The 27,474-nt window shown below is 35.4% G+C and overlaps 1 protein-coding gene and 1 pseudogene across 8 annotated transcripts in view; one reads left to right on the top strand and one right to left on the bottom strand.

Moving 5' to 3' along the window:
* Positions 1–27,474, bottom strand: part of NBEAL1 (neurobeachin like 1) — a 159,208-nt gene that overhangs the window by 112,282 nt on the left and 19,452 nt on the right. For all 7 annotated transcript variants that reach the window (XM_045197990.3, XM_071220689.1, XM_024563678.3 and 4 more), the window contains exons 3-7: positions 21,133–21,224; positions 16,013–16,174; positions 6,112–6,193; positions 5,426–5,553; positions 86–168 (exon numbers count right to left, since the gene is read on the bottom strand). In XM_045197990.3, the coding sequence (XP_045053925.2) occupies positions 86–168; positions 5,426–5,553; positions 6,112–6,193; positions 16,013–16,174; positions 21,133–21,224 (547 nt within the window). The remainder of the gene's footprint in view (positions 1–85; positions 169–5,425; positions 5,554–6,111; positions 6,194–16,012; positions 16,175–21,132; positions 21,225–27,474) is intronic.
* On the top strand, positions 17,582–18,419 carry LOC112307625 (transcription factor BTF3 pseudogene; annotated as a pseudogene). Its single transcript, XR_011650840.1, has one exon. The product of XR_011650840.1 is annotated as a transcription factor BTF3 pseudogene (transcript).

Genomic DNA, 27,474 nt, shown 5'->3' with positions numbered 1-27,474 from the left:
CCATTTATGAGTGAGCAAATGGGAAGTCCCAGGGCTACTAAGTAACATCAAAATCAAAGTAAGAGAAATTAGAGCTGTTACTTACGATAAAAGAAAGGGACAAACTCCACAGTGAGAGACGCTGGTTTATATTTCTGTCTGCTCTTTTCCACCGTACTAAGGATTCGTCTATCATCAAAAAGAAGTTAATACCAAATTATATCATGGACAAGTAGAGATAGCACAATTATAAAAATATTATAAAATAAATTTAATATTTTACTTTCAATTTTTGTACTGAATAATACATCTCCAGGACTGATATAATCTTAAAGAAGAAGTCTAGCCAATAACTTAAATGTTCACCATTGAAAAGATTTCTGCTTCTGAAGTAAGCAAAAAATTTTAAAATGCTTAATGGTGAAACATAGCAGCCAGGTTAAACCTCCAAACTAGAAAAAGAAAAAGGAACTAGTTATTTAAAATTTCCAATCTGTAAAGGAACTTGTTCAGCAGTACTGCTAATTTGATACCTAAGGTAATAGTTTATTACTACAGTGTCATTGACATTCATCAGAAATCAGGCTACTCTGTGCCAATGTCTGAAATTTTATCTGAACACAGAGTCCATACTACTGGCCTCTTCCATCTTAAGGATACAGCTTCAATATGGGCTGAGATAAATTTTGTTTTTAATGACAATTCCAGTAGTTTTGGTGGCTGAAATATTTCCACAGACTTTCCTAAGGCCAACACAACTAGCATGTACTTTCACCAACTACATTTCAATTCACCACAAAATGAGTCTCTCAGATGGATATGGTGGTGTGAGGAATTGGAGAAGAAAGGTTACTGTTATAATGATACATCCAACAGACTGCTGAAAATTAAAAAAAAAATTACAGGCACTTTTTCATGCTCTGAAAAGCTCTTAATGTTGTTAGATAAAGCCAACAAAAATGAAAAATACTTGAGGAAGTACCACACAGAAATTCCATACATCTAAATGTGATCTACTGATAAAGTAGTGAATTAAAATGTCTTAATAACTATAATTGTGATATTGAAATTAATTTCCTTATAATTATTCAAAGCTAGAAAGAAAAGCCAATTGACCATAGAACAAGCCAAACAGGATAGGCACAGCTGGGCTCAGTAATGACAGGATAAAGAGTTCTATGATCCAGATCTAATACCCACATTCACTAGAAATCCTATCAGATACCATTTGATACTGAATGCTTTCCAAATCTATGACCATTTCTACTGCATACAATGCACAAGAATTACCATACTGTCTGTATTTATTATAATGTCAAACATAACATCCTAGAATACTATTAAGTCTTCCTATTTATTAAAGCCATTATCAAAGATTTTATGTCTTTACAATACAATATTACTGGAATTTCAAATAAAAAATATAGTCGTGCCTTTAAAAATTCAGTCATGTGATAGAAAAATTAATTTTAAAAGAATGAAATTTATGTATATTTTAGTGACATTTTCCCATGAGACTTACCTTTTGCACTTATATCAATTATAGTATTAACAGATTAGATATATCCTACCCAAACATCCTGTGCTACAAACAACAATAAACATTCTCACTTAACATAATGAAAATGTACTCCTGCGATTTGTGATTAATGACTCATTCTAAAGGCCCTGTATTAATGGAACAGACTGAGCTGTCAGAGGGAAGGGGATGAAAGATGAAAGGATTAGCGAAAAAACATATATATATAACACATAAACATAGACAATAATGTGGTAATAGCCAGAGGGAAAAGGGGGTAGGGGCTAGGTGGAGGTAGGCAAAGGTACTAGGGAATGGGGAAACAAAAGACTTTGCTTGGGGCGATAGAAACACAATACAGGGTGCAGATGACATTTTATTGAGTTGTTCGCTTGAAACCTGTATGGTTCTGCAAACCAATGTCACCTCAATAAATTCAATTAAAAATAATAATAAAAAAGCCCTGTATTAGATATAACATATAAACATAATTTCTATTATTAATGTGAGAACATTTAATATCCTAACATAAATAAAGAGGAAAAAATTATTATACATAACACAAACAATAAAGCATAAGTAACCCTGGTTGGTGTGGCTCAGCTGTTTAGAGCACCAGCCTATAAACTGAAACATCACGGGTTCAATTCTTGGTCAGGGCACATACCTAGGTTGTGGGTTTGGTCCCCAGTTGGGGAGCATACGAGAGTCAACGAATCTGTTTCTCTCCTGCATGGATGTATGTATCTCTCCCCCTCTTTCACCCTCCCTCCCTCTCTAAAATCAGTAAGTATGTCCTCAGGTGAAAATAAAAATAAAATTAAGGTAAAATAAAATAAAGCATAAGTAGTTTGCACTGCATGCTTTCAATAGGTTAAGATAGAGCAGCTAAAAATGAACTTAGTCTTGTACCATTTTTGGAACACAGCATACTTGGTTGCTCCATTATCATAGCATCTGACATTTAACAGATGCTAATACATATCAACAGGTTTCTGAGAGCACTGCAAACATTTGTCTGCATCTGTTTTCTAAGCTCATGTCCCCTGGTCAATTTTTCTGTTTCCTTTTTAGTGCTTACATCGTGCCTAGGATATAACTATTTTCTTAATTTTAAACTTTTTATCTGGATAAAGCTCAAACTCTTGCAAAAATTTCAAGTATAAAAATAATACAAAGAACTTCAAATGCAGTTTACCCAGGTTTATTGTTAAAATGTTATCCCAAACGCTTTACCATTTGCTCCCTCTCTCCCCACACAGAGGGGATGTTCAGACATATAGTATTTTTCAGAACACTTAAGGGGAAATCATGAATATTCTGGCCCTTAGTGAACACTTCCTAAAAACAGGAATATTTTCTTAAGTAAAAGCACAGTGTAGTTATAAATTTCAGTACATCTAACATTAATACATTTATTTAATCTACCATTCACAATCCAGTTTTGTCAACTGACCCAATAGTGTCCTCTATATTATCCCCCTAACCCCCGGTACAGCTTCCTGTCCAGAGTCAGGTATTGCATTAAGCTGTCATGTCTCTCTAGCTTCCTTTAATCTGAAACATTTCCACCACCTTTTTTTATGACACTTTTAAAAAACAGTCCCCACCCTTTTAATTCATTAACTGTTCTTCATTTTGGGTTTGCTTGATGTTTCCAGGTAATTAGATGCAGATTATGCAGAACTGGCTCGAATACTATATGAGTAATGATGTGTCCTTCATTGACTTGTCACAGCTGGAGGCACAAAATGTCCATCTGCTTCTCATTGATGTTAATTTTGATCATCCAGTCAACATACTATCAGTACTATACAAAATAATTATTAATTTTTCCTTTGCAACAAATTTGTAATCTGTGGGGAAACATTTTTAAACCATGGAAAAATAATGGTCCTTATCAAAACTTGTGTAGTCCTGGAGGGAGTTTTGGATGAGATTAACCTTTAAACTGGTGAACTCTGGGAAAAGGAGATTGCCCTCCAGAAAGTGCCTCATCCAATCAGTTAAAAAGTCTGAGTAAAGAAAAAGACTGGTCTCTATACCAGTAAGCTGCCTTCTGACTTCATCTGCATGAACAGGTCCGGGTGTCCAGCCTGACTGCTTTTGGACTGCGACTGGAACATCAGCTCTCTACCGACCAGCCTTCAGACTATAACTGACCACTGACTTTCTTGGGGCACAAGCCTGCCAATCCACATGAAAGATTTGGATTGCAAGCCTCTATTATCAGATGAGGCAGTGGCTTATAATAAACTCTTTCTAAACATACCCCCCTAATGGCTTTATTGCCATCGAGAACCCTAAATAATAAAGACAATTTCTCTCAAGGCATAAAGAAAAGTAAATGTATAAATAAGCAGATAGGATTATTAAATTTAACAGCTGGAGAATGTGTTCACAGTATTCTACTTCTTACTTCTTGCTTTAACTAAAGGATGTGTTATTTAAATATCACTATATAGATCATACAATTATTACCATGTAATCTATGTAAACGTTCTATTGTAAATTTTCACTATCATCTAATGCTGGCTATTCAAAGTGAGGGTATATTATCCTAAAAACCCTGAGAGTCTATAAAAACCAAATATTTCAGTAATGAAATGTTATAGGAAGTGGGAATGGTTTATAGGGGAGTCAGGTTAAATTGAGTATGAAAATGAAAAAATCTTGAGATTGAAAATATAGCAGATTTGGGACATCTGAAAAAGAGGTCTCATTGTGGATGACGATACAAATCTTCCCATTTTGTGCCCACAGGTTAAAAAAAGACACATGAGATTAAAACTCTTCTCTTTGAGCTCTGTACTGATAATTATGCTATTGTCACTAACCTCCAAATCCATCATCCCATATTCTATCTGCTTTGTGATTCTGGGACAGGCGCTCTGCAATCTCTATTTCTCCTTTTCCAGCCACTGTACTGTTGGTTTTGCCAATAGTGAGTACTAAACGGAGTCCAGAAGATTGATAGAGCAAAAAATGAATTGATTCCTTATTCTTTATTTTTTACCAGCCAGGAGTTCTGAACTGTAGCATTCACAGTTGGTTCCTATCTTCAGCTTATTTTTGGCAATCTCAGAACTAGACTCTTCATGGCTACGCAGCAATACCCACACTGTCTAAGCAATACTCCTTCCTCAGAGGTCCAAGCCCCAGCACTGCAGGGTTGAAACATCCATTTTCTGATAACTTGTGTCTCTTCCCTTTGTTCCCAAAGCCCCAGGGAAGTAGTAGCTGCTTTCAGAAGCCACTGTGTTTGTATTACATCAGTGTCCCCTAAGCTTTTTAAGCTCTTTAATACCTATTAAACAATGTCCTTGTATCATACAGGGTTAGGCAAAAGTAGGTTTACAGTTGTTCATGACTAGTTATAAAAAATACAATAAATAAATTATTAAATAAAAATGAAAATATAGTAATAAATAATAAATTAAGAAATAAAAATAAACTGTTTCACATATTCACAACTGTAAACTTACTTTTGCCCCACCCTGTATTCTCTCTTTTTAAATAAAATTATAGTACGGTTTCTGTTTTCCTGACTAGACCCTGACTGACACAACTCCACAAATAAAAATAAATGGATAAAATATTCTTACAACTCATTTTCAAATTATGAAATATGGTTTAAAAACAGAGACCTTTCCTTGAAAAATATTTACTGTGCTTTGAAATTTTCCTATCTGATTATTAGCATTTAATTGTATTACAACTAAAAGTTCAGGGTAAATTGATTCTCTGGAAGTGGCATTTATCATGAATTCATTACCTCAAATATAGTTCTCTACCTCAGAGACAGAGATAGGGGTTGTCTTAAACACATCTTACCAAATGCTTTCATAGAAAATAAGACTTGATTTGAAGAATTGTATATATTATGACATTAAGATTAAAATGAAAACTGTGATTTACAAGACATACCCTGAAATTCTGTGTCTCCAATTCCGATATGGATCATATAAACTTTCACAAAATGCCAATGCATGGATCACAAATTCTTCAATAGATGTCTGATCTGCCAATTCCTTTTCTTTTTTTTTGCTTTTTAACTGAGAATAAAATTAATCATAAAATTATATCCAGTTAAAAATATTAAATTGTACAACATCCTTACCTACATCATTAAAGAACTACGTTTCATTCATCATATAATAACAAATCATCTTTAAGTAAAAGCCTAAGTTCCATTTGAATCTAAAGATAGTCAATTAATTAGATGGACTGAATATAACCTCTCAAATTTTATTAATTTCCTAGAAAGGGTTTCCAATAAATAACCAAAGATCGTTCCAAAAAAAGACTATGTGTTCAACAAGAGATGTTTGATAAATAAATGCATAAAATGACAAATCGTGTGACTTTAAAAAGTCATTTATAAAACATTTTAATTTTTTAATTAAAATAAAGTAAATTAATAAATGTTTTTCTACTTTTAGATAATATGTATAAGATGCCCTAAACATATTGTACCAATGATAATTTTAATTCTATTCTCTATTATTATGTGCTCTGAAAATATTTAACTTTACTAACTATACTACTGGCAAAAGTAAAACCTAGTTACTCTCAGTAAAGCAGCAAAAAAGAATATATTAATTCACACCTACTTGCTGGACATAAAGTGTTGTCATCGTGATGATATGATTAATGTAAGAGCAAGTGCCAATTTCTTCCACATTAGATAGATTTCTGAGAGGAAAGAAACACATATTTGTTACATGTGAATAGTGAGAAAAATATATGTTCATGTACTCAGGTTGGATTTTGAAAACATGTTGGCATATGAAATATAAATACATTTATTAAAGCTTAAAATCAATACAGTTATAACCGCTTTCTCATTGAGACTGATACACACCTCAAGCGGCATTTAACTACTATAAACAAATAAATATTTAAGAGGTACATGCTGATTAACATTATAGAAAAAAATTTATGAAATAAACAAAAAAGGAAAAATATCATAAATATTCTTACAAGGCAAACATTAGCAACTATATACATTGTGAATTATTTCTTTTCAGTGTTTTTTTTCCCCACTGTATATTCTTAGTTTAGGTTTTGTACATATTATAGTCATTGTAATATGCATGCAGTTTTATAGTTTTCACTTTTTGAAATTATAATTACCTTTTTTGAAATTATAATTATTTTTTTAGACATGAGGGAATAGTACATTTCTTGTTTAACGCACTGAGTCAAGACTTCCGGTCAAGATGGAGGCATAGGTAAACAAGCCTCACCTCCTCACACAACTACAGCAAAAATTACAACTAGACTACAAAACAAATATCATCCAGAAACATCAGAAAATCAAGCTGTATGGAAGTCCAACAACCAAGAAGTTAAAGAAACCACATTCATCCAGAGAGGCAGGAGGAGCAGAGGTAGGCGAAGAGATGCAGAGAGGTGGAGAGCCATGGAGAGGCACAAGAGAGGTGGAGAGTCATGGAGACACAGAGTGGCACAGAAAGGTGCAAGATGCAGAACAGGCGATACCACAACCACAGGTGGTAAATAAAAATTCTAAGGGACACGTCAAGTGTGAGGGATCCCAGCCCCAGACCAGACCACCCAACCCAGGCTTCTAGCACCAGGAAGATAAGTCCCCATTACTTCTGGCTATAAAAACCAGTGGGGTTTGGGGTGGCAGAAGAAATGGCGGGATTATCAGGAGACTCCTCAAAAAGAGCAAGCAATGGATTTAGGACTTACAGACTCACCCCTCAGGGATTCAGCACCAGGGCAACAGCTGGAAGGGAACCAGTGGAATTCGGGGAGTAACTGAAGTGACTGGCAACAGGGTGCGTGCTGGGAGACAGATTCCTCCCAGGCAAAACTCCAGAGACCAGGCAGCAGCACTGTCTCCTCTCTGAGCCTTCTCCCACACAGAGCCACAGAGCAGTGACACAAGTTGCCCCACCCTGGCAATTACCTAAGGCTCCATCCCACACAACTTACAGGTGAGCTTTTCTATAATAGGCCATGCTACTAAGTCAGGGAGTCAAAGTAGCTCTACCTAATACACAGAAACAAATACAGGGAGGCTGACAAAATGAGGAGACAAAGAAATATGGCCCAAATGAAAGAGCAGAACAAAACTCCAGAAAAAGACCTAAACAAAATGGAGATAAGCAACCTAGCAGATGCAGAGTTCAAAACACTGGTTATCAGGATGCTCAAGGAACTCATTGGGTACTTCAACGGCATATAAAGGACCCAGGCAAAAATGAAGGTTATGTTAAGTGAAATAGTGAAGAATCTACAGGGAACCAACAGTGGAAGGGACGAAGCCAAGAATCAAATCAACGACTTGGAACATAAGGAAGAAAAAAACATTCATCAGAACAGCAAGAAGAAAAAAGAATTCAGAAAATGAGGATAGGCTTAAGGACCCTCTGGTACATCTTCAAACATATCAACAATTCAAATCATAAGGGTGCCAGAAGAAGAGGAGGAAGAGGAAGAAATTGAAAACTTATCTGAAAAAACAATGAAAGAAAACTTCCCAAATTTGGTGAAGGAAATAGACAAGTAAGTCCAGGAAGCATGGAGAGTCCCAAAGAAGATGGACCCAAAGAGGACCACACCAAAACACATCAAAATTAAAATGCCAAAAGTTAATTAAAGAGAGAATCTTAACAGCAGCAAGAGAAAAGCAGAGTTACCTACAAAGGAGTTCCTAAAATACTGTCAGCTGATTTCTCAAAAGAAATTTTGCAGGCAAGAAGGGACTGGCAAGAAGTATTCAAAGTGATGAAAAGCAAGGACCTACAAAACTAGATTACTCTATCCAGCAAAGCTATCATTTAGAATGGAAGGGCAAATAAAGTGATTCCCAGGCAAGGCAGAAGTAAAGGAGTTCATCATCACCAAGCCAGTATTATAGGAAATGTAAAGGGACTTACCTAAGAAAAAGAAGATCAAAACTATGAACATGAAAATGGCAATAAATTCACAACTATCAAAAACTGTATCTAAAAAACAAACTAAGCAAACACGAATAGGAACAGAATCATAGATATGGAGATCATTTGGAGGGTTATCAGTTGGAGGGGAAAAGGGGAAGAATGAGGAAAAGGGTTTAGGGATTAAGAAGTACAAATTGGTAAGTACAAAATTGACAGGGGGATGGATGGTAAGAACAGTATAGGAAATGGAGTAGCCAAAGAACTTACATGCATGAGCCATGGACATGGACTAAGGGGAGGACTGCTGGAGGGAATAGGGGTACCATATGGAGAGGAACAAAGGGGGAAAAATTGGGACAACTGTAACAGTACAATCAATAAAATACAGTTTGAAAAATAAAAAAAATAAGGCAGTAGGTTGATAATGCTTGGTATTAATTAATATATGACCCTCATTTTTATTCCATTTTTAAAGACTGAGGTAAGACACAGAAAATGCTAACATTTCCTATATGTAACATCACCACTCTTTTTCTTGGTATAATAAAAAAACGCTTAATTTTCTGTTCTGAGACATTGTGACATTGAAAAATATCTTGTATCTTAAAATCCAGTATATGCTAAAAAATCAGAAAAAACTGAATAGATTTCTTAATATAAGAAGTCAGATTGGCATGACATCTTTGAGAAAACAGAATAAAGGAGAGGTACAATTCAAAAACCATGCAGAGGATTCTGGGAAAATGGTGGAGTAGAAAGCAACAGGAATCTGTCTCCACATCTAGAAAACAACTGCACTTGTAGAATTGGTCTGCTGTAGCTATTTGGAACTCTAGAGTCTACTCAAGGTTCATAACAATCAGAGGAAGACTTGGACAGTAAATTGCAGTTAATGTTGGTTAATTTTGGTCACCTTTAGCTAACAGCAGAGGTAGTAATTACCCAGCCCCCAACACAGCCATGACAGAGGCAGCTATGCAGACATTCCTGGAACAATCTGCTAACAACTTAAAAGAACCAGCATGGGCAAAAAGGACCTTATCCTCCAAACATAGTGGTTTGTGCTCTTTCATTGATTGCTGCTTTTTATCACTGAGGTTCAAACAAAGAGGCGGGGCAGCCATTGTTGTTGCACCTATCCCTACTGTTGGTGCCAAGTCCCCCTCCCTCTGCTGAAGTAAATTCCAGGGAATTTAAAGGGTCAGCATGGAAATGATCTCGACATAATAAAAACCATATACAAAAAATTCACAGCAAACATCATACTCAATGGTGAAGACTGAAAGTTTTTCCTCTAAGAACAGGAACAAGGCAAGGATGGTTACTTTTACCACTTCTATTCAACATAGTTCTATTCAACATAGAACTTCCCCAGTAGGGTAGTTCTAGCCAAAACAATTAGGCCCCCCCCCCCCAAAAAAGGAAGGAAGGGAGGGAAGGAAGGAATAAAAAGCATCTGAATTGGAAAGGAAGAAGTAAAATTATCTGTCTGCAAATTACATAATCATACTATAAGTAGAAAACTCTAAAAATTCCACACACACACCCAAAAAAATTATTAGAACTAGTAGGTGTAATCAGGACAACTGTAATAGCATAATCAATAAAACATAATTTTTTTAAAAAACAAAACAAAGGAACTAGTAAATGAGTTCAGCAAAGTAGTAGGATATAAAGTCAACACATAAAAGTTAATTGCATTCGTATAACACAAGGAATAATCTGAAAAGGAAATCATGAAAAGAAATCCATTTACATTATCATCAAAAGGAATTAAATACTTAGGAATAACCAAAGTAGTAAAAGACTTGTACAATGAAAACCAAAAAACACTGCTAAAAGAAATTAAAGAAAACATAAATAAATAAAAATGTATTGTTCATGATTGGAAGACTTACTATTATTAACATGTCAATATTAATGAAAGTGATCTACAGATTCAATGCAATCCCAATCAAAATCCCAATGATGTTCTTTGCAGAAACAGAAAAAAAAAATCCATCCTAAAATTTATAAGGAATCCCACGGGACCCCAAACAGCCAAAGTAATCCTGAAAAAATAAAAATAAAAAACAACCAAATGGCGGTCTCACACTTCCTGATTTTATCTTAGTACAAAGCAACAATAATCAAAACACTATGGTACTAGCATATAAGACAGACATGTAGACCAATGGTGTAGAACAGAGAGCCTAGAAGTAAATGCTCACTTATGTGGTCAAAGAATTTTTGACAAGGGTGACAAGATCATTCAATGGGGAAAGGCAGTCTTTACAAAAATGGTGCTGGAAAAACTGGATATTCAAATGCAAAGAATGAAGTCATACCCTTATTTTACACCTTATACAAAAACTAATTCCAAATGGATCAAGGACCTAAGTGTAAGACCTAAAACAATAAAAGTCTTAGAAGAAAACAGGATGAAAGCTTTATGACATTAGACTTGGTAATGATATCTTGGATGTAACACCAGAGGTATAGGAAACAACAACAACAAAAAAGACAAACTGGACTTCATGAAAATTTTAAATTTTTGTGCATCAAAAGACACTATCAAATAGGCAACCCACAGAATGGGAAAAAATATTTGCAAATCATATGTCTGATATCCAGAATATATAAAGAAACTCCTAAAACACTGAAAAATAACCCAATTCAAAACTGGGCAAAAGGCTTAAACACACATTTCTCCAAAGAAAATATATGATTATAACAGGTCACTAAACATCATTAATCATTAGGGAAATGCAAATCAAAACTACAATGATATACCACCTCATATCCATTAGAATGGCTATTAACCAAACAACAGAAAACAACAAAAATGTGAAGAAATTGTAACCGCTGTGCATTGCTGATGGGAATGTAAAATGGTGCAGCCACCACTATGGAAAACAGTATAGCAGTTCCTCAAAAAATAAAACTAGAATTATCACATGATCCAGCAATTCCACTTCTGAATATATAACCAAAAGAATGAAAAGCAGGGTTAAAGACCCTGTTCATAGTAGCATTATTCATAATACCTAAAACATGGAAGCAACCCAAATGCCATCCAAGAACAAATGGACAAGCAAAATGTGGAATATACATACAGTGGAATGTTAATTGGCTTTTAAAAGAAAGGACATTCTATAATATGCTACGACATGGATGAACCTTGAGAACATTATACTAAGTTAAATAAGCCAGTATCCAAAAGACAAATACTATATGATTTCACCTATAGGTCAAAATCATAGAGACAGAAAGTGGAATGTTAGTTGCTAGGGACTGGGCAAGGGGAGAATAGAGAATCATTGTTTAATGGGTATAGAGTTTCTGTTCTTCAAGATGAAAAAGATTATGAGTATGTTTAGTGGTAATAGTTGCATAACAACTTGTATGTATTTAAGAACACTGAAAAATGGTTAGGATTGTTAAGTTTTATGTTACGTGTATTTTACCTCAATAAAAAAAGTGAAAAACTATATAAGGAGAAAAAATAAGTCATAAAGAAATATGACTTATTTCTTTATTGAAATGCCACAAGCATCTGGTGAGGGAGAAAAACCTCTGCAACACTTCAATAATGGGAGAGTGGGACCTATCTTCCCTCTAAAAACAAGATGGACAAAACATTTTTTTTAAAAAGACTTAAAGGTATCAAAAAAATAACAAGGCAGTGAAAAATTGCAATGCCAAGATGATGGAAAAGTTAACCCATAAAGATAAGACACTGTATTTAGGTCTATTTTTGTCCTCATGATTTCTGCCTTTTCAGACAGAAGTAGATGAAACAACAAAAATGTGATGAGTGATTTTCAGAGTCCCACAGTGCTGAAAGGGGATAAAAACTGGAATCCGGAACCCAAAAAAGATACTTTCTAAGGCTTTGGTTTGAGATCCCAAAACAATACTCAGGAAGGGTGAAAAGAAAATGGATCAGCATTCATAGAGACTGAAGTACAAATCTCAATCACTGACTGTACTGGGGGATCTGAGTGTTCCAAAAGCTAAAATAAGTCATCTCTGAAGAGAGGTAGTATCATCTTAGGCCTGAAATTATCTCTACAATTTTTCTAAAGCAATACAAAGCACTCAGTCAAAAATAACTATTCAGTTCAGAAAGCAACACAAGTCTGAAAATCAAAATAAACAATACAGAAAAGGTTAAGCAAAAACCAAAAAAGTAAAAAAGAAAAAAAAGAGGAAAAAGCCAGACATAAAAGAATTTAATCAAAACTATTTAATCAATTCCTTTTATATAAAGTTAAAAATCAGACAAAATTAATTGATAGTATTAAACGTCAGAATAATAGTTAACTTTGGAGAGTGGTGAGGGGTAGTATTAAGAGAGGGCACAGAATGGGCTTCTGGGGTACCAATAATGTCCTATTTCGTGATCTTGAGTGATGATGAGTGTTTTCAATTTATTATTTATTTAGCTGTACCTTTGTGATCTGACCACTTTATGCATGTTATACTTCAGTAAAAAATAGTTCCATACCAAGGGTAAGAAACTTAAAGCAGTTTGCCCTGAATTCAGGCAATTAGTGAATTTCTGTAGTGAATTTAAAGACAATAATAAAACTGATGAAAAACCAGTCTACTTTCTTTAGTATCACCAAGTGTCAGTGACTACCAGCTATTGAACATTAAATTTATCATCAGAGATTATCTCCTACCAAAAAAAAAAATCAACCAAAAAATGTGTTGAAATATCCAGTGCTTCCCCTCTATTACCACGAGCTAAATATATTAGATTTAAAAGTTACTTATGTACAGGATTTTTTAATTCAATAACTGTACTATGCAGTTAACAGGAGAAAATATAGCAAATCCACTATCACAGCGGCCAACATGTGCATTACCACCTGAGTAAATTCTTCTCCCTCAATCCTTATAATTTTTGTATTATTATTTTAAATTTTAAAGACAAAAAAAAAAAGCACAAATTCAGAAACATGCCTAAGGTTCTTAGAGAGTCTAAATTAGGGGAGAAATGTTTTAACAATTTTTGCTTAACCTTTCTATGATCCCTGCAATCAAAAGCAAGGAACAATTAAGTAAAAGGTAAATAATACGTAAATTAAGTTTCTATTTGTCTACTAATTACTATAAAATATTTATGAAATAAATAGTATATACAACAGGAAATGCCTTCAAACAGATTTTTAAGAACAGACACACAGGTCAATAGAACAGAATAGAGAGCGTAGAAATAAATGTCTTTATGGTCAACTGATATTTGACAAAGAAGGCAAGAGCATAATACAATGGAACAAAGTCTCTTCAATAAATGGTTTTGGGAGAACTGGACTGGTACATGCCAAAAAATTAAACCAGACCACCATCTTACACCATACACCAGAATAAACTCAAAATGGATAAAAGACTTAAATCTAAGTCGTGATACCATAAAAATCCTAGGGGAAAATATAGGTGGTAAAACTTCAGGAATCTCACACAGCAATATTTTTGCAAATACATCCCCTAGAGCAGGGAGAATAAAGAAAATATAAAGAAATGGGACTACACCAAATTAAAAAGCTTCTGCATAGCTAAAGAAACCATCATCAAAATAAAAAGGGAACCGCATGAGAGAACGTATTTGCCAATGACACATTGGACGAGGGTTTAATCTCCAAAATATTTGAAGAGTTTATACAACTCAACACCAGGAAGGCAAACAATCCAATTAAAAAATGGGTGAAGGACATCAACAGACACTTCTCCAAAGAAGACATACAAGAGGGCCCAAAGACATATGAAAGGATGCTCGACATGACTAGTCATCAGAGAGATGCAAATTAAAACCACAATGAGATACCACCTCATACCTCCCAAAACGGCCATCATTAATATAGCAACAAACAGTAAGTGCTGGCAAGGATGTGGAGAAGAGAGAATTCTAGTGCACTATTGGTGGGAATGCAGAATAGTGCAGCGACTGTGGATAACAGGATGGAATTTCCTCAAAAAACTGAAAATGGAACTGCCTCTTGACCCAGTGATTCCACTCCTGGAAATATATCCTAAGAATCCCAAAACACCAATTCAAAAGAACATGTGCACCCTTATATTCAGAGCAGCACTATTTACAATAGCCAAGATTTGGAAACAGCCTAAGTGCCCATCAGTAGATGAGTGTATAAAACCCTGTGGTACATCAACACAATGGAATACTATGCAGCAAAAGGATAGAAGAAATTCCTACCATTTGTGACAGTGTGGATGGAACTGGAAACTACTATGCTAAGTGAAATAAGCCAGGCAGTGAAAGACAAACATTGTATGATCTCACCTATAAAAGGAATCTAATAGATTTGCTCTATTTTGCTAATAGAGCAAAATAGAACCAGAAACATGGAAACATGAAACAGACTGACAGCAGCCAGAGTGGCAGGAGGAAGAGAAAATGGTGGAAAGAAGGGGAAGGGATCAAAGAACATGTATGAATGACCCATGGACACGGACAAGATGTGGGGACTGACTGTGGAAGTGGGGGGTGGGCTGGGCAAAGGAGGACAAACAGGGAAAAACTGGGACAACTGTAGTAGAATAAAAAAAACCTGTGGTACATTTACACAATGACTACACAGCAGAAAGAAAGAAGTAATTCCTACCTTTTGCGACAGCATGGATGGAACTGGAGACTATTATGCTAAGTGAAATAAGCCAGTCGGTGAAAGATAAATACCGTATGATCTCACTTATAAGAGGAATCTAACAAAATAAACTAATGGTGAAAACAGAACCAGAGACATACAACCATGGAACAGACTGACAGCTCTAAGACGGGAGGGGAGAGGAGGGGACTGATTGAAAGGTGAAGGGAGTATTCAAAGAACATATGAAGGACCCATGGACATGGACAACAGTATGGTGATTGACTATGGAAGTGGGGGGCAGGTTGGGTGGAGGGGGGCAAAGGGGGAAAGTTGGGACAACTATAATAGCATAAACAGTAAATATTTAAAAATAAAAATAAAAAAACAGATTTTTAAGAGATATGTGATGGCCCAACTCAACAGTTCTTAAATTCTGATATGCAGGTTAACTTGGAATTTGTGAAAAATCAAAATGCCTGAACGCTCTTATATCAGAAATTCAGTAAGGTTCAAGCTCCATATTTCTATTAAGTTTCCCAGTTGCTACTTAGGCATATCAAAATTTAAGTACCACAGACCTAATTATTTATAAATCTGGAAAATATAAGCTATAGAACAATTATACTTTCTCAGAACAGTTGTAAAATAAAATAGTAGAACAACGCATTTCAAAAATGATAACGCACAGTACTAAAAATGAATATATGTCTATAGGTGAGTACCACACAGAAAACAGCAGTGCAATAAACTCTTGGTTAGGAAAACTCCTGTCACTGTCTTTACTCTAAAGCAATTTTTTAAAAATCTTGGCTGAATTTCTCTGTAACTAGGTATAGTAACTAAAAGGCTTTCCAATATAATGACAAAAAACAAGCCTATTGCAAAAGGTGCACTCATTCTTTAACACTCTGTATGGAAAAAAATACCAATAACAATCAATAAATGCATTACCATTTTGGTAATATTTACTTAAAACAAATAACTAGTTTATTTGTACCAGATACCTGCAAAGAATAATGAAGAATTTGACAAGCAAAACTGATAAGGCTTGCTGTTGTTCCTCTAACCCATCTGCCATTTTCTGAACACAGTGTAGTAGCTGGATCCTCAGAACCTGCAGAATATTGTCAGGAAGCAGAGATATTCCTGGAGGCACATCATCTACCCTACAACATAAGGGGAACAAAATAAGAAGTGTGTTTACATATAGGAAGAAAACATTTCACACGTTAGAGGAATTGCATATTCAGCTCAAATCCTAAAGCAGCTCTTTTATTCCAGATATTCTGTGCCTTCTTCTCTGCAAGACACCACCATATGACAAGTGACACTTTATAAGATTTTAAGAGAGGTTAGTCTTACTTCAGAGGAGGCTTACTGAAAGAGAAAAAGACAGAGAGGCTTTTTATATTTTAAATTTTGCTATTTTTAGAGAAAATGTTTAGAACATAAATTAGTTCATTTTCTATTTAGAAATGTAATATATCTGTGTGTGCATACCATTTCTAAAAAAAATAATAACAAGCAAATAGAAATGAAGTACCTATACTAAACAATATTCACCTACCTACAGGTTACCCAAGCCATGTGATCAGAAGAGGGAGAGAAGATAATCAGCAAAAGAAAAGCAAAAAGATAAAAGAGGTGAATGTAGAACCTCAAGTATAAGCATCAGTAGATGTTTTTTAAGTAGTATTTCAATATTTTTGACAACTGGTTTCTGTATAAGAAGATGATATTGTTAGCCCTGGCCAGGTAGCTCAGCTGATTAGAGATCTGTCCTGATACATGAAGGTTGTGGGTTCCATCACTGGTCAGGCACCAACCAATGAATGCATGAATGGGTGGAATAGCAAATCAAGGCTTCTCTCTTTCTCCCTTCCTACCTCTCTAAAAAATAAATAAATTTTTTTAAAAAATTTTAAGAAGACTATATTGTTCTTCAAGGGCAAAAGCCAACACGAGGTGTGACTGGCTCCTCTGTGTGTCTCTTAAAATAAAAAATCCCTAGATTCTAAGTCATAAGACCTGCATACTAAGTTCCACCTCTGAAACATGAAGCACTTCATTTAATCTCTAAAGTTCCCTAGTCTATAAAACTATAGTGTCATCTGCCTTATTTCACAGGGCTCTGAAACCAGAAAGTCAATGTGCATTTTCAACTTTGAAATATGTAAAAAACTCCAAAACATGTAATATATTTTCAATATTTTGTACCATCACTAAAGCCTAAGAATCTTTTCATAAGTCGCTTTTTTCCCTATCTCTATTCAGAAAAATGCCCAATCTCAAAGGAGCACACTAAAAAAACTCCTACTGTTAAATAACAATTATACCTTATAATTGTCTATCTGCCAATAATGCTTAGTATAAAGTATTACTATTCTTATACCAAGTAAAAGGCTACTCTGATCACTGTGGACAGAAAAATTTAAAGCATATTACTAGTAGTCACATAAAAATATATGATACTTATTATTAGCCTCTTTTTGAATCACAGTGCAATGTAAAGTGTTTTATAAAATAAACACCTGACTTTAATTAAATTACACAGAAAATAAATCACAGGGCACATTACCAAGATTGTCAAATTCTATAACCATGTTACGAAGATACATGTATCATTTTAGTGAAGTTAGGGGTAAACAGTATCTCTGGTATTGAGGAGGTATATATGTTCACAAACCAAGGAACAGTGATCCACTTTAACAACCCTGAAGTTCAGGCATCTCTGGCAGCGAACACTTTCACCATTACAGGCCACGCTGAGACAAAGCCGCTGACAGCAATGCTACCCAGCATCTTAAATCAACTTGGTGCAGACAGTCTGACTAGTTTAAGGAGACTCACTGAAGCTCTGCCCAAACAATCTGTGGATGAAAAAGCACTACTTCCTACAAGAGAGGATGATGATGAAGTTCCAGATCTTGTGGAGAATTTTGATGAGGCTTCCAAGAATAAAGCAAACTGAATTGAGTCAACTTGTGAAGATAAACTTGAAGAAGTTACTCAGAGCTGCTATTGTATATTATGACTGCTTTTACAAATTTTGTTTATGGATCTGATAAAATCTAGATCTCTAATATTTTTAAGCCCTAGCCCCTTGGACACTGCAGCTCTTTTAAATTTTTGCTTCTACACAAATCATTTTTTACAGCTAATTAAGCTGAAAAAGCCTGGGAATAAGGTTTGAAACCAAGGTTAAAAAAAATAACAATAAGTCTCGGCATTGCTTCGCTTGTAGCTGTGGAATCTTTCATTCTTATTTATAGATGGTACCAGAAAAGCCTCATTTTTATATATACTTTTTTCTTGCCTGAAAGCTAAAATAGAGGTGATCAGAATAACCAGAGTAACTTCAAAATAATAAAGATTTAAACATAACTTATTTTCAAAATTAAGCTGAACTATTCCTCCTCACTTTTCCAAAAACATAAACAAGAAAGACAACATCATGTTTAATATTCAATCCTAGTTACTTAAAGGATTAGTTCCTTTCATCTTCAGGTGTCCCATTCTCTATCTGCACACGCTTATCTTACTAGACAGAAAAAGAAATAGCTTTTAAAAGAGAAAACTATGCTTGATTTTTTTTTCCTAATCTCATTATAAAACTAGGCCTTGGTTAGAACATGATGTATAGGCAAAGTTAAAATTTTTAGCCATGTTCTTAATATGATGAGGATTTAAGAATGTAGAAGCATTTTCCCACCTCTAGGACTTTATTGCCCAAAATTCTATGCTACTTTTTGCTGAAATTTCCCAAATCTGTTCTAGAAACCTGTTTCACTCTTCTGTTTGGCTACTGAATGTCAGTAGTAAAGATATGATAACTGTTGTCTCAACCTATCACAGAAAGAAGTCCAGCTTAAATTTCAAGGCTTTAAATTCTGGTAAAAGCAATCCTTGCCTTGTATTATGAATTCTCTAACTTGTAAATTCCATAAATTCAGTCTACTTTAAATCATTATATGAGATTTTCTTATTTTTAAGGCTGACTAAATTAATTTCACACATCTTGGACATAGCATTCACTTGAAAAATTTTAAGTTTACTACTAGTAAAATCTAAATTTATCAGTTTTCTGACAAAGATATGAAATACAATTTTAAATAAGCCAACAAAATCACAAATAAAACAATGCTCCTGGCATGCTTTCACTTACTTTTAATATAGTAGTGGCAATATATGTTTACATAATGTTTTTAGAAATGATACCCCCCCAAAAGAGACATTAATAATGTAAAGATGGTAACAAGTGCCACTTAGAAAATCCCAACTATTCAAAGGCCCACATCTTAACTCCATAAAAATCTCTTAGGCTCATCATGATTTGAAATGAGCTGTAAATTATTTAAGAAGCACTTCTAAAAACAAACTACAACAATACTTTATGAGTAGAAAATCAATAACATATAATCTTATTTTGAGTTAAAGACTTAATACTGTATAAACCTGTTACAAATACTCATAATCTAATGAAGAAGAACTCTGAAACTGTATTTATAAATAAAGAAGCACTACTGCTTTTGGAGCATAACCACATCCTTTCTTCAGTTCAAGGCTTTGGTTAAAAGCTCTACTAAGTTCTTTCTCTGAATTATTACAATCACCTCTTATCTGGGCTTCTTGCCTTCAGTCTCAACCCTTTTCAATCCAACCTCCAAATGTCACCAAAGCAACTTTAAAAACAACTTGATTATGACACTCTTGGGCAGGAAATTCTTTAGTAGAGACTTCCATAACAAAAAAAATCGAAGTCCATTAACAGTGTACACCTGGCACTTCACAATCTGGCCTCCTACTTGATTCTCAAGATACGACCCATCTGTGCCTATCCTCTTACTGCCTACCTCCATCCCCAAACTGCAAATGCTTTCCTCCTTGAAGATTTCTAATTCTCCAGATATTCTCTCTCATCATCGAACACCACCCATTTGTCCCTTCCCCTGTCAACACATGCTCTCTACATGGGGTTTCTTTTGTAGCTGAAGTGTCTACTCATTTCTCCAGCTTTTTAACCCAGCCAACCTGACCTCTGTCACCTGACTTACAAGTAGCAGATCTTCAAGATGGCTTGAGATACAACTTGTTCTGAGAAGTAGACCTGGGAATGGTGAGAGTTGGGAAATGGTGGTAGGAAGAAGAATGGGAGAAAAGATTTGTACTTGCACTTGGCCGTAAGATTTGCATTTCCCATTTATTGATGTTCAAATCTAGCTTTTAGAAACATAAATACTTCACCTCCTCTCAGATGTTCTTCTAAGGCCCTACTCTATGGCCAGGAAGAGATGTAAGTTTCAACTTAAATGCCTGTGGTATAATAAAGAAATTTTATGCAAATTAAGTGGCTCACGATGGGCCCTTAGACAGTTCTGCGTGAAGCTGGCCTCATCCGAAAGACCCTCCTCCCCCCCTACTTTCTGGGAGAGAGAACCTGGTGACTGAGTTCAACCATATGGTCAATGAGGTAATAGGACCCAATAAAACTCTGGACACCCAAAGCTCAGAGTTGCCTTATTTGAACACATTGATGTTTAGGGAGAGCAACATGCCCTGACTCCATAGGGCTGGAGTATGGAAGCCCTGCATCAAAACCTTTCCAGGCCCTGTCCTACATGAATCCTTTATGATAAAACCATAACCACAAGTACAGTGCTTTCAGTGAGTTCTGTGAGTTGTTCTAGCAAATTGCTGAACCTGAGGAATTTGTGAGAACTCCCAAATTTACAGCTAATTGGTAAGAAGTGTGCAAAGCTCCTAAGACTTGCAAACAGTATTTGAAGTAAAAGTTGTCTAATGCAGTACTTTGCCCTTAAGTTGCAGGTTCTGGCACTAACTCCAGGTAGTGTCATGTCAGACTTGAAGTGAACTGCAGGACACCCAGTTGCCAGGGGCTGACCAAAATGGAAAAGGGGCTTCTAGAAGCCAAGTCTAGTATCAGCAAAAAGAAAAAAAGACTGCTGTGATCATTTAGCAGTATCTATCATGAGAGTGGGGTTATATAATATAGAGTATCATGTGTGTCACATAACTGCTCTCCTTGTATATGTCACCAGTAAGTCTCTGTGCCAAAAATTAACAAACTCACCCAATGGTAAGATTATTAAGTGTTTCTACATACCTGGTAGGCAGCTTTTCAAAGTCAACATCTAAGAATTGTTCATAGCTGGAAACAAAATTGTCCAACCATAACTTCAGGTAATCTGGATCTTTCTGAAATAAGAAAAACATTTGAGTATTAAGGCTATCTGTGAGGGGGGGGAGTTTTTACTCCTATTAAGCAAATATAACTGGATAAATCTAAAGAAGAAATGAGCCCTGGCCAGTGTGGCTCAGTGGACTGAGTGCCAGCCTGGGAACTGAAGGGGTGCCGGTTCGATTCCCAGTCAGGGTGTACATCTGGGTTGCAGGCCAGGTCCCCAGTAGGGAGTGTGCGAGAGGCAACCAATCAATGTATCTCTCACACATCAATATCTCTGTCCCTTTCTTGCTCTATTCTCTCTAAATAAATAAAATTTTTTTTTTAAAGAAATAAAACGAAATCTCGAAGTGATACTCGGGAAGACATATGTTCTAAGTACAGTCAAACCTCCATTCTCGAACGATTTGGTTCTTGACCAGATTGTTCATTAAAAAAAAACAACCAAACAAACAAACAAAAACGCTCAGTTGCCCTGACTGGTGTGGCTCAGTTGGTTAGGCTTCATCCCACAAGGCTAAAGGTTGCTGGTTGGATTCCGAGTCCAGGCACATCCCTGGGTTGCTGGATGAGTCTTGGTTGGGGTGCGTACAAGAGGCAATTGATGGATGTTTCTCTCCCTGTTTCTCCCTCCCTTCCCCTCTCTCTAAAATAAATAATTTTTTTTTAATGTCTCAGTTGTCTAACAAACTTCAGGTCTCAATTCTCTACCTGACAATCCTTTCATGCTTATACCTGTCTGATCAGTCATGCATCTTTCATGTGGCAAACAAAGGAGATTCTGTTTTTGAACAAATCGGTTCTCCAACAGTTTTCTAGAACAAATTAAGTTTAAGAATGAAGGTTCTACTGTATAGCGAACCTTCAAATGGTTTTTTGTATCACTCACACAAAGAGTTACAGTCTTAATATCCCATAAGACTCTTAAAAATTTGCCCTCCTCTCCCTCTGAAACCTTATCCATTATTGCCCTATACTGCACTGGCTTGCTGGCTGTTACAGGGACAGGCCAGCCGTGCCCTCACCTTAAGTAAGGCCTTTGTAATGGTTGTTTTTTCTTCCCAGAACACTTTTCCCTCATGTAGCTGAATGGCTAACTCCCTCATTTTCCTCAAGTCACTCTTTAAATGACATTTTCAATGAAACCAATTTTACCACCCTTTCTTAAAATTGCAAACCTTTTTTTAAAAATTTTAAAAGATTTTATTTTTTTATTTTTGGAGAGGGGAAGGAAGGGAGAAAGATAGGGAGAGAAACATCAATGTGTGGTTGCCTCTCGCACACCCCCCACTGGGGACCTGGCCCACAACCCAGGCATGTACCCTGACTGGGAATCGCACCAGCGACCCTTTGGTTCACAGGTCTGCGCTCAATCCACTGAGCCACACCAGCCAGGGCAAACTGCAAACCTTCTTACTCACCTTTACCTTGCCCCATTCTGTTGCCCCGCTTCATGTTTCTTTCTCACCTTCTAACATACTCTATAATTTACTTATTTATTAATTTGTCTGTCATTTCCCCTAAAATGTAGGTTTCACAGTATAGGAGCTATCTAGGGCTCACCGTGAGTAACCTCTTTTTGCTTACTAATGGATACCAAGTACCTAAAAATAGTGCCTAGCACTCACCTGGTACTCAATAAATACTTGTTAAATGAATTAATGAGAAACATAAAATACACAAGTAAAATCAAATTGAAAATGTATCATTACCCTAAACATAAAAATGAAAACTAAAATCACCTAAAACAAAATATAAGAGAATACTTTTATAACCTTGGGGTAGACAAAACATTTTTTATCTGGGACACAAAATCACAAACCATAAAAAAAGAAGAAAAAAATTGTAATGGTTTTAATCAAAATAAAAAAAAAAACTTTTACTCATCAAAAGACATCTTTAAGAAAATTAAAAGGCCACCCTGGCTGGTACAGCTCAGTGGATTGAGCGTGGGACTGCAAACCAAAGAGTTGCCATTTCGATTCCCAGTCAGGGAACATGACTGGGTTGTGGGCCAGGTCCCCAATAGGGGGTGTGCGAGAGGCAACCACACACTGATGTTTTTGTCCCTCTCTTCCTCCCTCCTTTCTCCTCTAAAAATAAATAAATAAAATCTTGGAAAAAAATTAAAAGGCCATATATCAGCTGAAAATATTCTCAGTACATATATCTGACAAAGAACTTACATCAAGAATTTACAAACCAATAATTCAATTTAAAAATGGGCGAAAGACTCAAAACGCTTTACAAAAGGGCTAAACAGCTAAATAGTTCACAAAAGCATGCTCAACATCATTAGTTATTTGGAGAAATGCAAACTGAAATCAAATAAAGCATCATTTATTAACCACTAGAATGGCTAAAATTAGAGAGACTAACCGTATCAAGTATAAGTAAAGATGTAGAGCTACTGGAACTCACATTTCTGGTGGGAGTATAAAATAGTATAATCACTTGGAAAATAATTTGACATTTACATTTACCACATGGCCTATTCATTTTCTCCTGAGAGAAGTGAAAACATATCCACAAACACTTGTACAAAAATGTTCATGGAATGTTAGACTTGAAACCATAAAAATCCTAGAAGAAAACATAGGCAGTAAAATCTCAGACATTTCTCATAACAATATTTTTTCCGTTATATCGCCCGGGGCAAGGAAAACAAAAGAAAAAATAAATAAATGGCACTACATCAAACTAAAAAGTTTTTGCACAGCAAAGAAGACCATCAACAAAATAAAAAGACAACCCACTGAATGGGAGAACATGTTCACTAATACATCTGATAAGTGGTTAATATCCAAAATTTGTAAAAAAAAAAAAAACCATACAACTCAACACGAAAAAAAGAATCCAGTTAAAAAATGGGCAAAGGACCCAAAAAGACACTGCTCTAAAGAGGACACAGAGATGGCCAATAGACATATGAAAAGATGTCCTTATTCATTAGAGAAATGCAAATTAAAACCACAATGAGCTATCACCTCACACCTGTCAGAATGGCCATCATCAACAATCAACAGCAAGCACTGAGGAGGATGTAGAGAAAGGGAACCCTTTCACATTGTTGGTGGGAATGCAGATTGGTGCAGCCTTTGTGGAAAGCAGTATGCAGTTACCTCAAAAAATTAAAAATGGAATTGCTAAAACACAATGATTCCACGTCTGGGAATATATCCAAAGAATCACAAAATTCTGATTTGAAAGGATACATGCACCCCTATGTTCACTGCAGCATATTTACAATAGCCAAGATTTGGAAGCAGCCCAAGTGTCCATCAGTAGATGAGAGGATTAAAAAGCTGTGATACATTTACACAATGGAATACTATTCAACAGTAAAAAAAAGAAGGAAATCTTACCACTTGGGACAGCATGGATGGACTTTATGCTAAGTGAAATAAGCCAGTCAGAGAAAAAGACAAGACCATATGATTTCACTCATATATAGAATCTAATGAACAAAATAAAATAACAAAGAAAACATAAACAGACTCATAAAGACAAGACTGACAGCTGTCAGAGGCAAGGAGGGTTATGGGATAGGTGAATAAGGTGAAGGGATTAAGGAAAAAAAAAAAACTGAAGACACAGACAACAGTATGATGATTACCACAGAGAAATGGGGGTGGGAGGAGGTAGAAGAGGGTAGGTAGGGGATAAGTGGTAGGAGATGGAAGATTTGGAGTGTTGAACACAAAATACAGTATACAGGTGTTTTATTATAGACCTATATACCTGAAACCTATATAATTTTATTAACCAACATTACCCCAGTAAATTCAGTAAGAAAAAAATAAAATATTCATAGTGTTCTAAAAAATGGTCATAGAATTATTTTTAATAGCCCAAATCTATAAACAAACCACAAATCCATCAACAGGTTAAGTGAAAAAAACTGTGCTATATTCACACAGTGGAATGCTATTCCCTAATAATGAATGAACTATTGATAAAACAAAAAAATTTTAAAAGTATGTTCAGCAAAAAAATGACAGGCATTCAAGTAGATACACTGTATAATTTCATTTATACAAAGTTCTAGCCTGGCTGGTGTATGTAGCTCAGTGGATTGAGCACGGGCTGCAAACCAAAGGGTCTCTGGTTCAATTCCCAGTCAGGGCACATGCCTGGGTTGCAGGCTGGGTCCCTAGTGGGGGCCACATGAGAGGCAACCACACATCGTCTCTCTCCCTCTCCTTTTCCCTCCCTCCCTCTCTCAAAAAATAAATAAATAAAATCTTTAAAAAAAAAGTTCTAGAGCAGGGTTACAGAAATTAGACCACTGGCTGTCTTTCAGAACACTAAAAAGAGGCACAAAGAAGGGTACTTTCCTCGGTGACAGAAATTTTCTATTTTTTTGATTAGGGTAGTAGCTACATTAATGTGTGCTTGTATCAAAACTCATCAAATTTGACACTTATAATCTGTGCATTTGCGGTAAGTTACATCTCAAAGCTGATTTGAAAAAATATTCATCAGAAAAATGTCTATTTAAATATAACTACATCATTAAAAATGATGTTCAAATTTGTTTCCTTCACCTCCTGAACATTTCGTTATTCAATTTCAAAATGATAGTCAGGAGTCAGTTACTTAGTCATTAGTTATTTCCCTAAAATAAAAGCATTACTCTACAAATCTGAATTCCTAAAAGAATGTTCTCAGAATATGCAGACTGCTGACCTTTTGTGTATTTGTTTTTCTATTAATATTCTGTTCCAAAATCAGATCAAAAATTGCCACTATCTACACCATCACTGAGAAATAAGATGGAAACATTTCAGAAAAAGAACTCATGAGAAATTTTCTCAAGGATTTCATTACTTGTTTTTCATTTCCAGCTAGCATGTCCTTCATTCGTTCATTCATTCATTCATTCATTTATCCACTCAAGATAGGGCTCCATAAATACAAGTAGCTGGAATTTTCCTTATCGTTGTTCCTTTTTAATAAAGCAGAGGAGCCTCTCTTAGTAAAAGTTAGAAACAAAATAGTCTCATAATGCCATAAAGAATTAATGCTTTTCTCCCTCATAGTTTATTTAGGAACTCTACAGTATCCGGTTCAAAGTCTAAAGGTGAGAACTACCAAGTGTTTAACAAGTACAGGGTTCTCCTAGGAAGTTGAGCAACTATAAGGAAAGAAATGGTACTTAAATTTGTAAATGTTTCATTTAGTGAGAAGTAAAGCAGTTAGTTTTTTGAGCATCTGCCATATGCTAAGTACTAGAGCAAACATTAAAGTACATATACATATATGTATATATGTCATCCAATTTATTTCTTACAACTATCCAGAGGTTTCCTCTCCCCCATTTTAAAAGTCAGAATAGGGAAGTTCTAAGGATATGCAACTTGTCCACAGTCACGTAGTTAATAATCAATAGTACTGGTTTTAACTGAAAGGATATATGAATCCTACTGTACTCTTCCCAATGCACTAACCTGTCTGTGAACCATGAACAGGAACAAAATGGAGTTCAGTGGGCAAAAAGAGGAAAATTTAATCAGAATCAATAAATTTGAAGCCAAAAACAATTTAACACAAAAATCATCCACATTCCACACAGCCTGAGTAAAGCCTTTAAGGATCTATACTTTACTGCCAAAGGCATAAAAAGGAAGATCTGCACACACCCAGAAACATTAAGTGAATCTCAAGCTTGGTCACTTTCACGATTAAGAGTTGTTTAGTATATTGAAAACACCACAGGATGATCTATCTCCACAAGTGTACAAAGTTAATTAACACAACACATGAATTTAGTAAGTACTGCAGGAGCACTGGGGCCAAATTATGTGGGCCCTAAATCCCTGCTCTGTCACTTTCTTGAACAAGTCACCCTATGACTGGCTGCACATCAGTTTCTTCTTCTGTAAGAATGAGGATAATGGTAGTCCCTTTCTTTACAGGGCTCTGGTGAAAATTAAGTCACCTGAAATATGTCAAAGACTTAGAACATAACGCCTAACACACAGTATATGCTCAATAAATATTAACTAGTATTATTTTTATAACCTACTATGTGCCAAAATTAGGAAGCTCCCACAAAACAAAATGTTCCATGCTATACATAAACACATTTAAATATTTCATGATCCCGTTTGCCACATGACCCCAAGTATTCTTTTCTTTTCAAATCTTTTTGCATTTACTATCTCTGCCACTCTGTTTTTCATCTGTAAAATGAAGATAATATTTCCTACCTCATAGGGCTGAGAGCACTACACAATATAAATAATAAATTTAAGGCCCGAC

Source organism: Desmodus rotundus, chromosome 2 (genome assembly GCF_022682495.2).
Source record: "Desmodus rotundus isolate HL8 chromosome 2, HLdesRot8A.1, whole genome shotgun sequence".
Classification (NCBI taxonomy): domain Eukaryota; kingdom Metazoa; phylum Chordata; class Mammalia; order Chiroptera; family Phyllostomidae; genus Desmodus; species Desmodus rotundus.
This window is presented reverse-complemented; position numbering and strand designations above follow the sequence as displayed.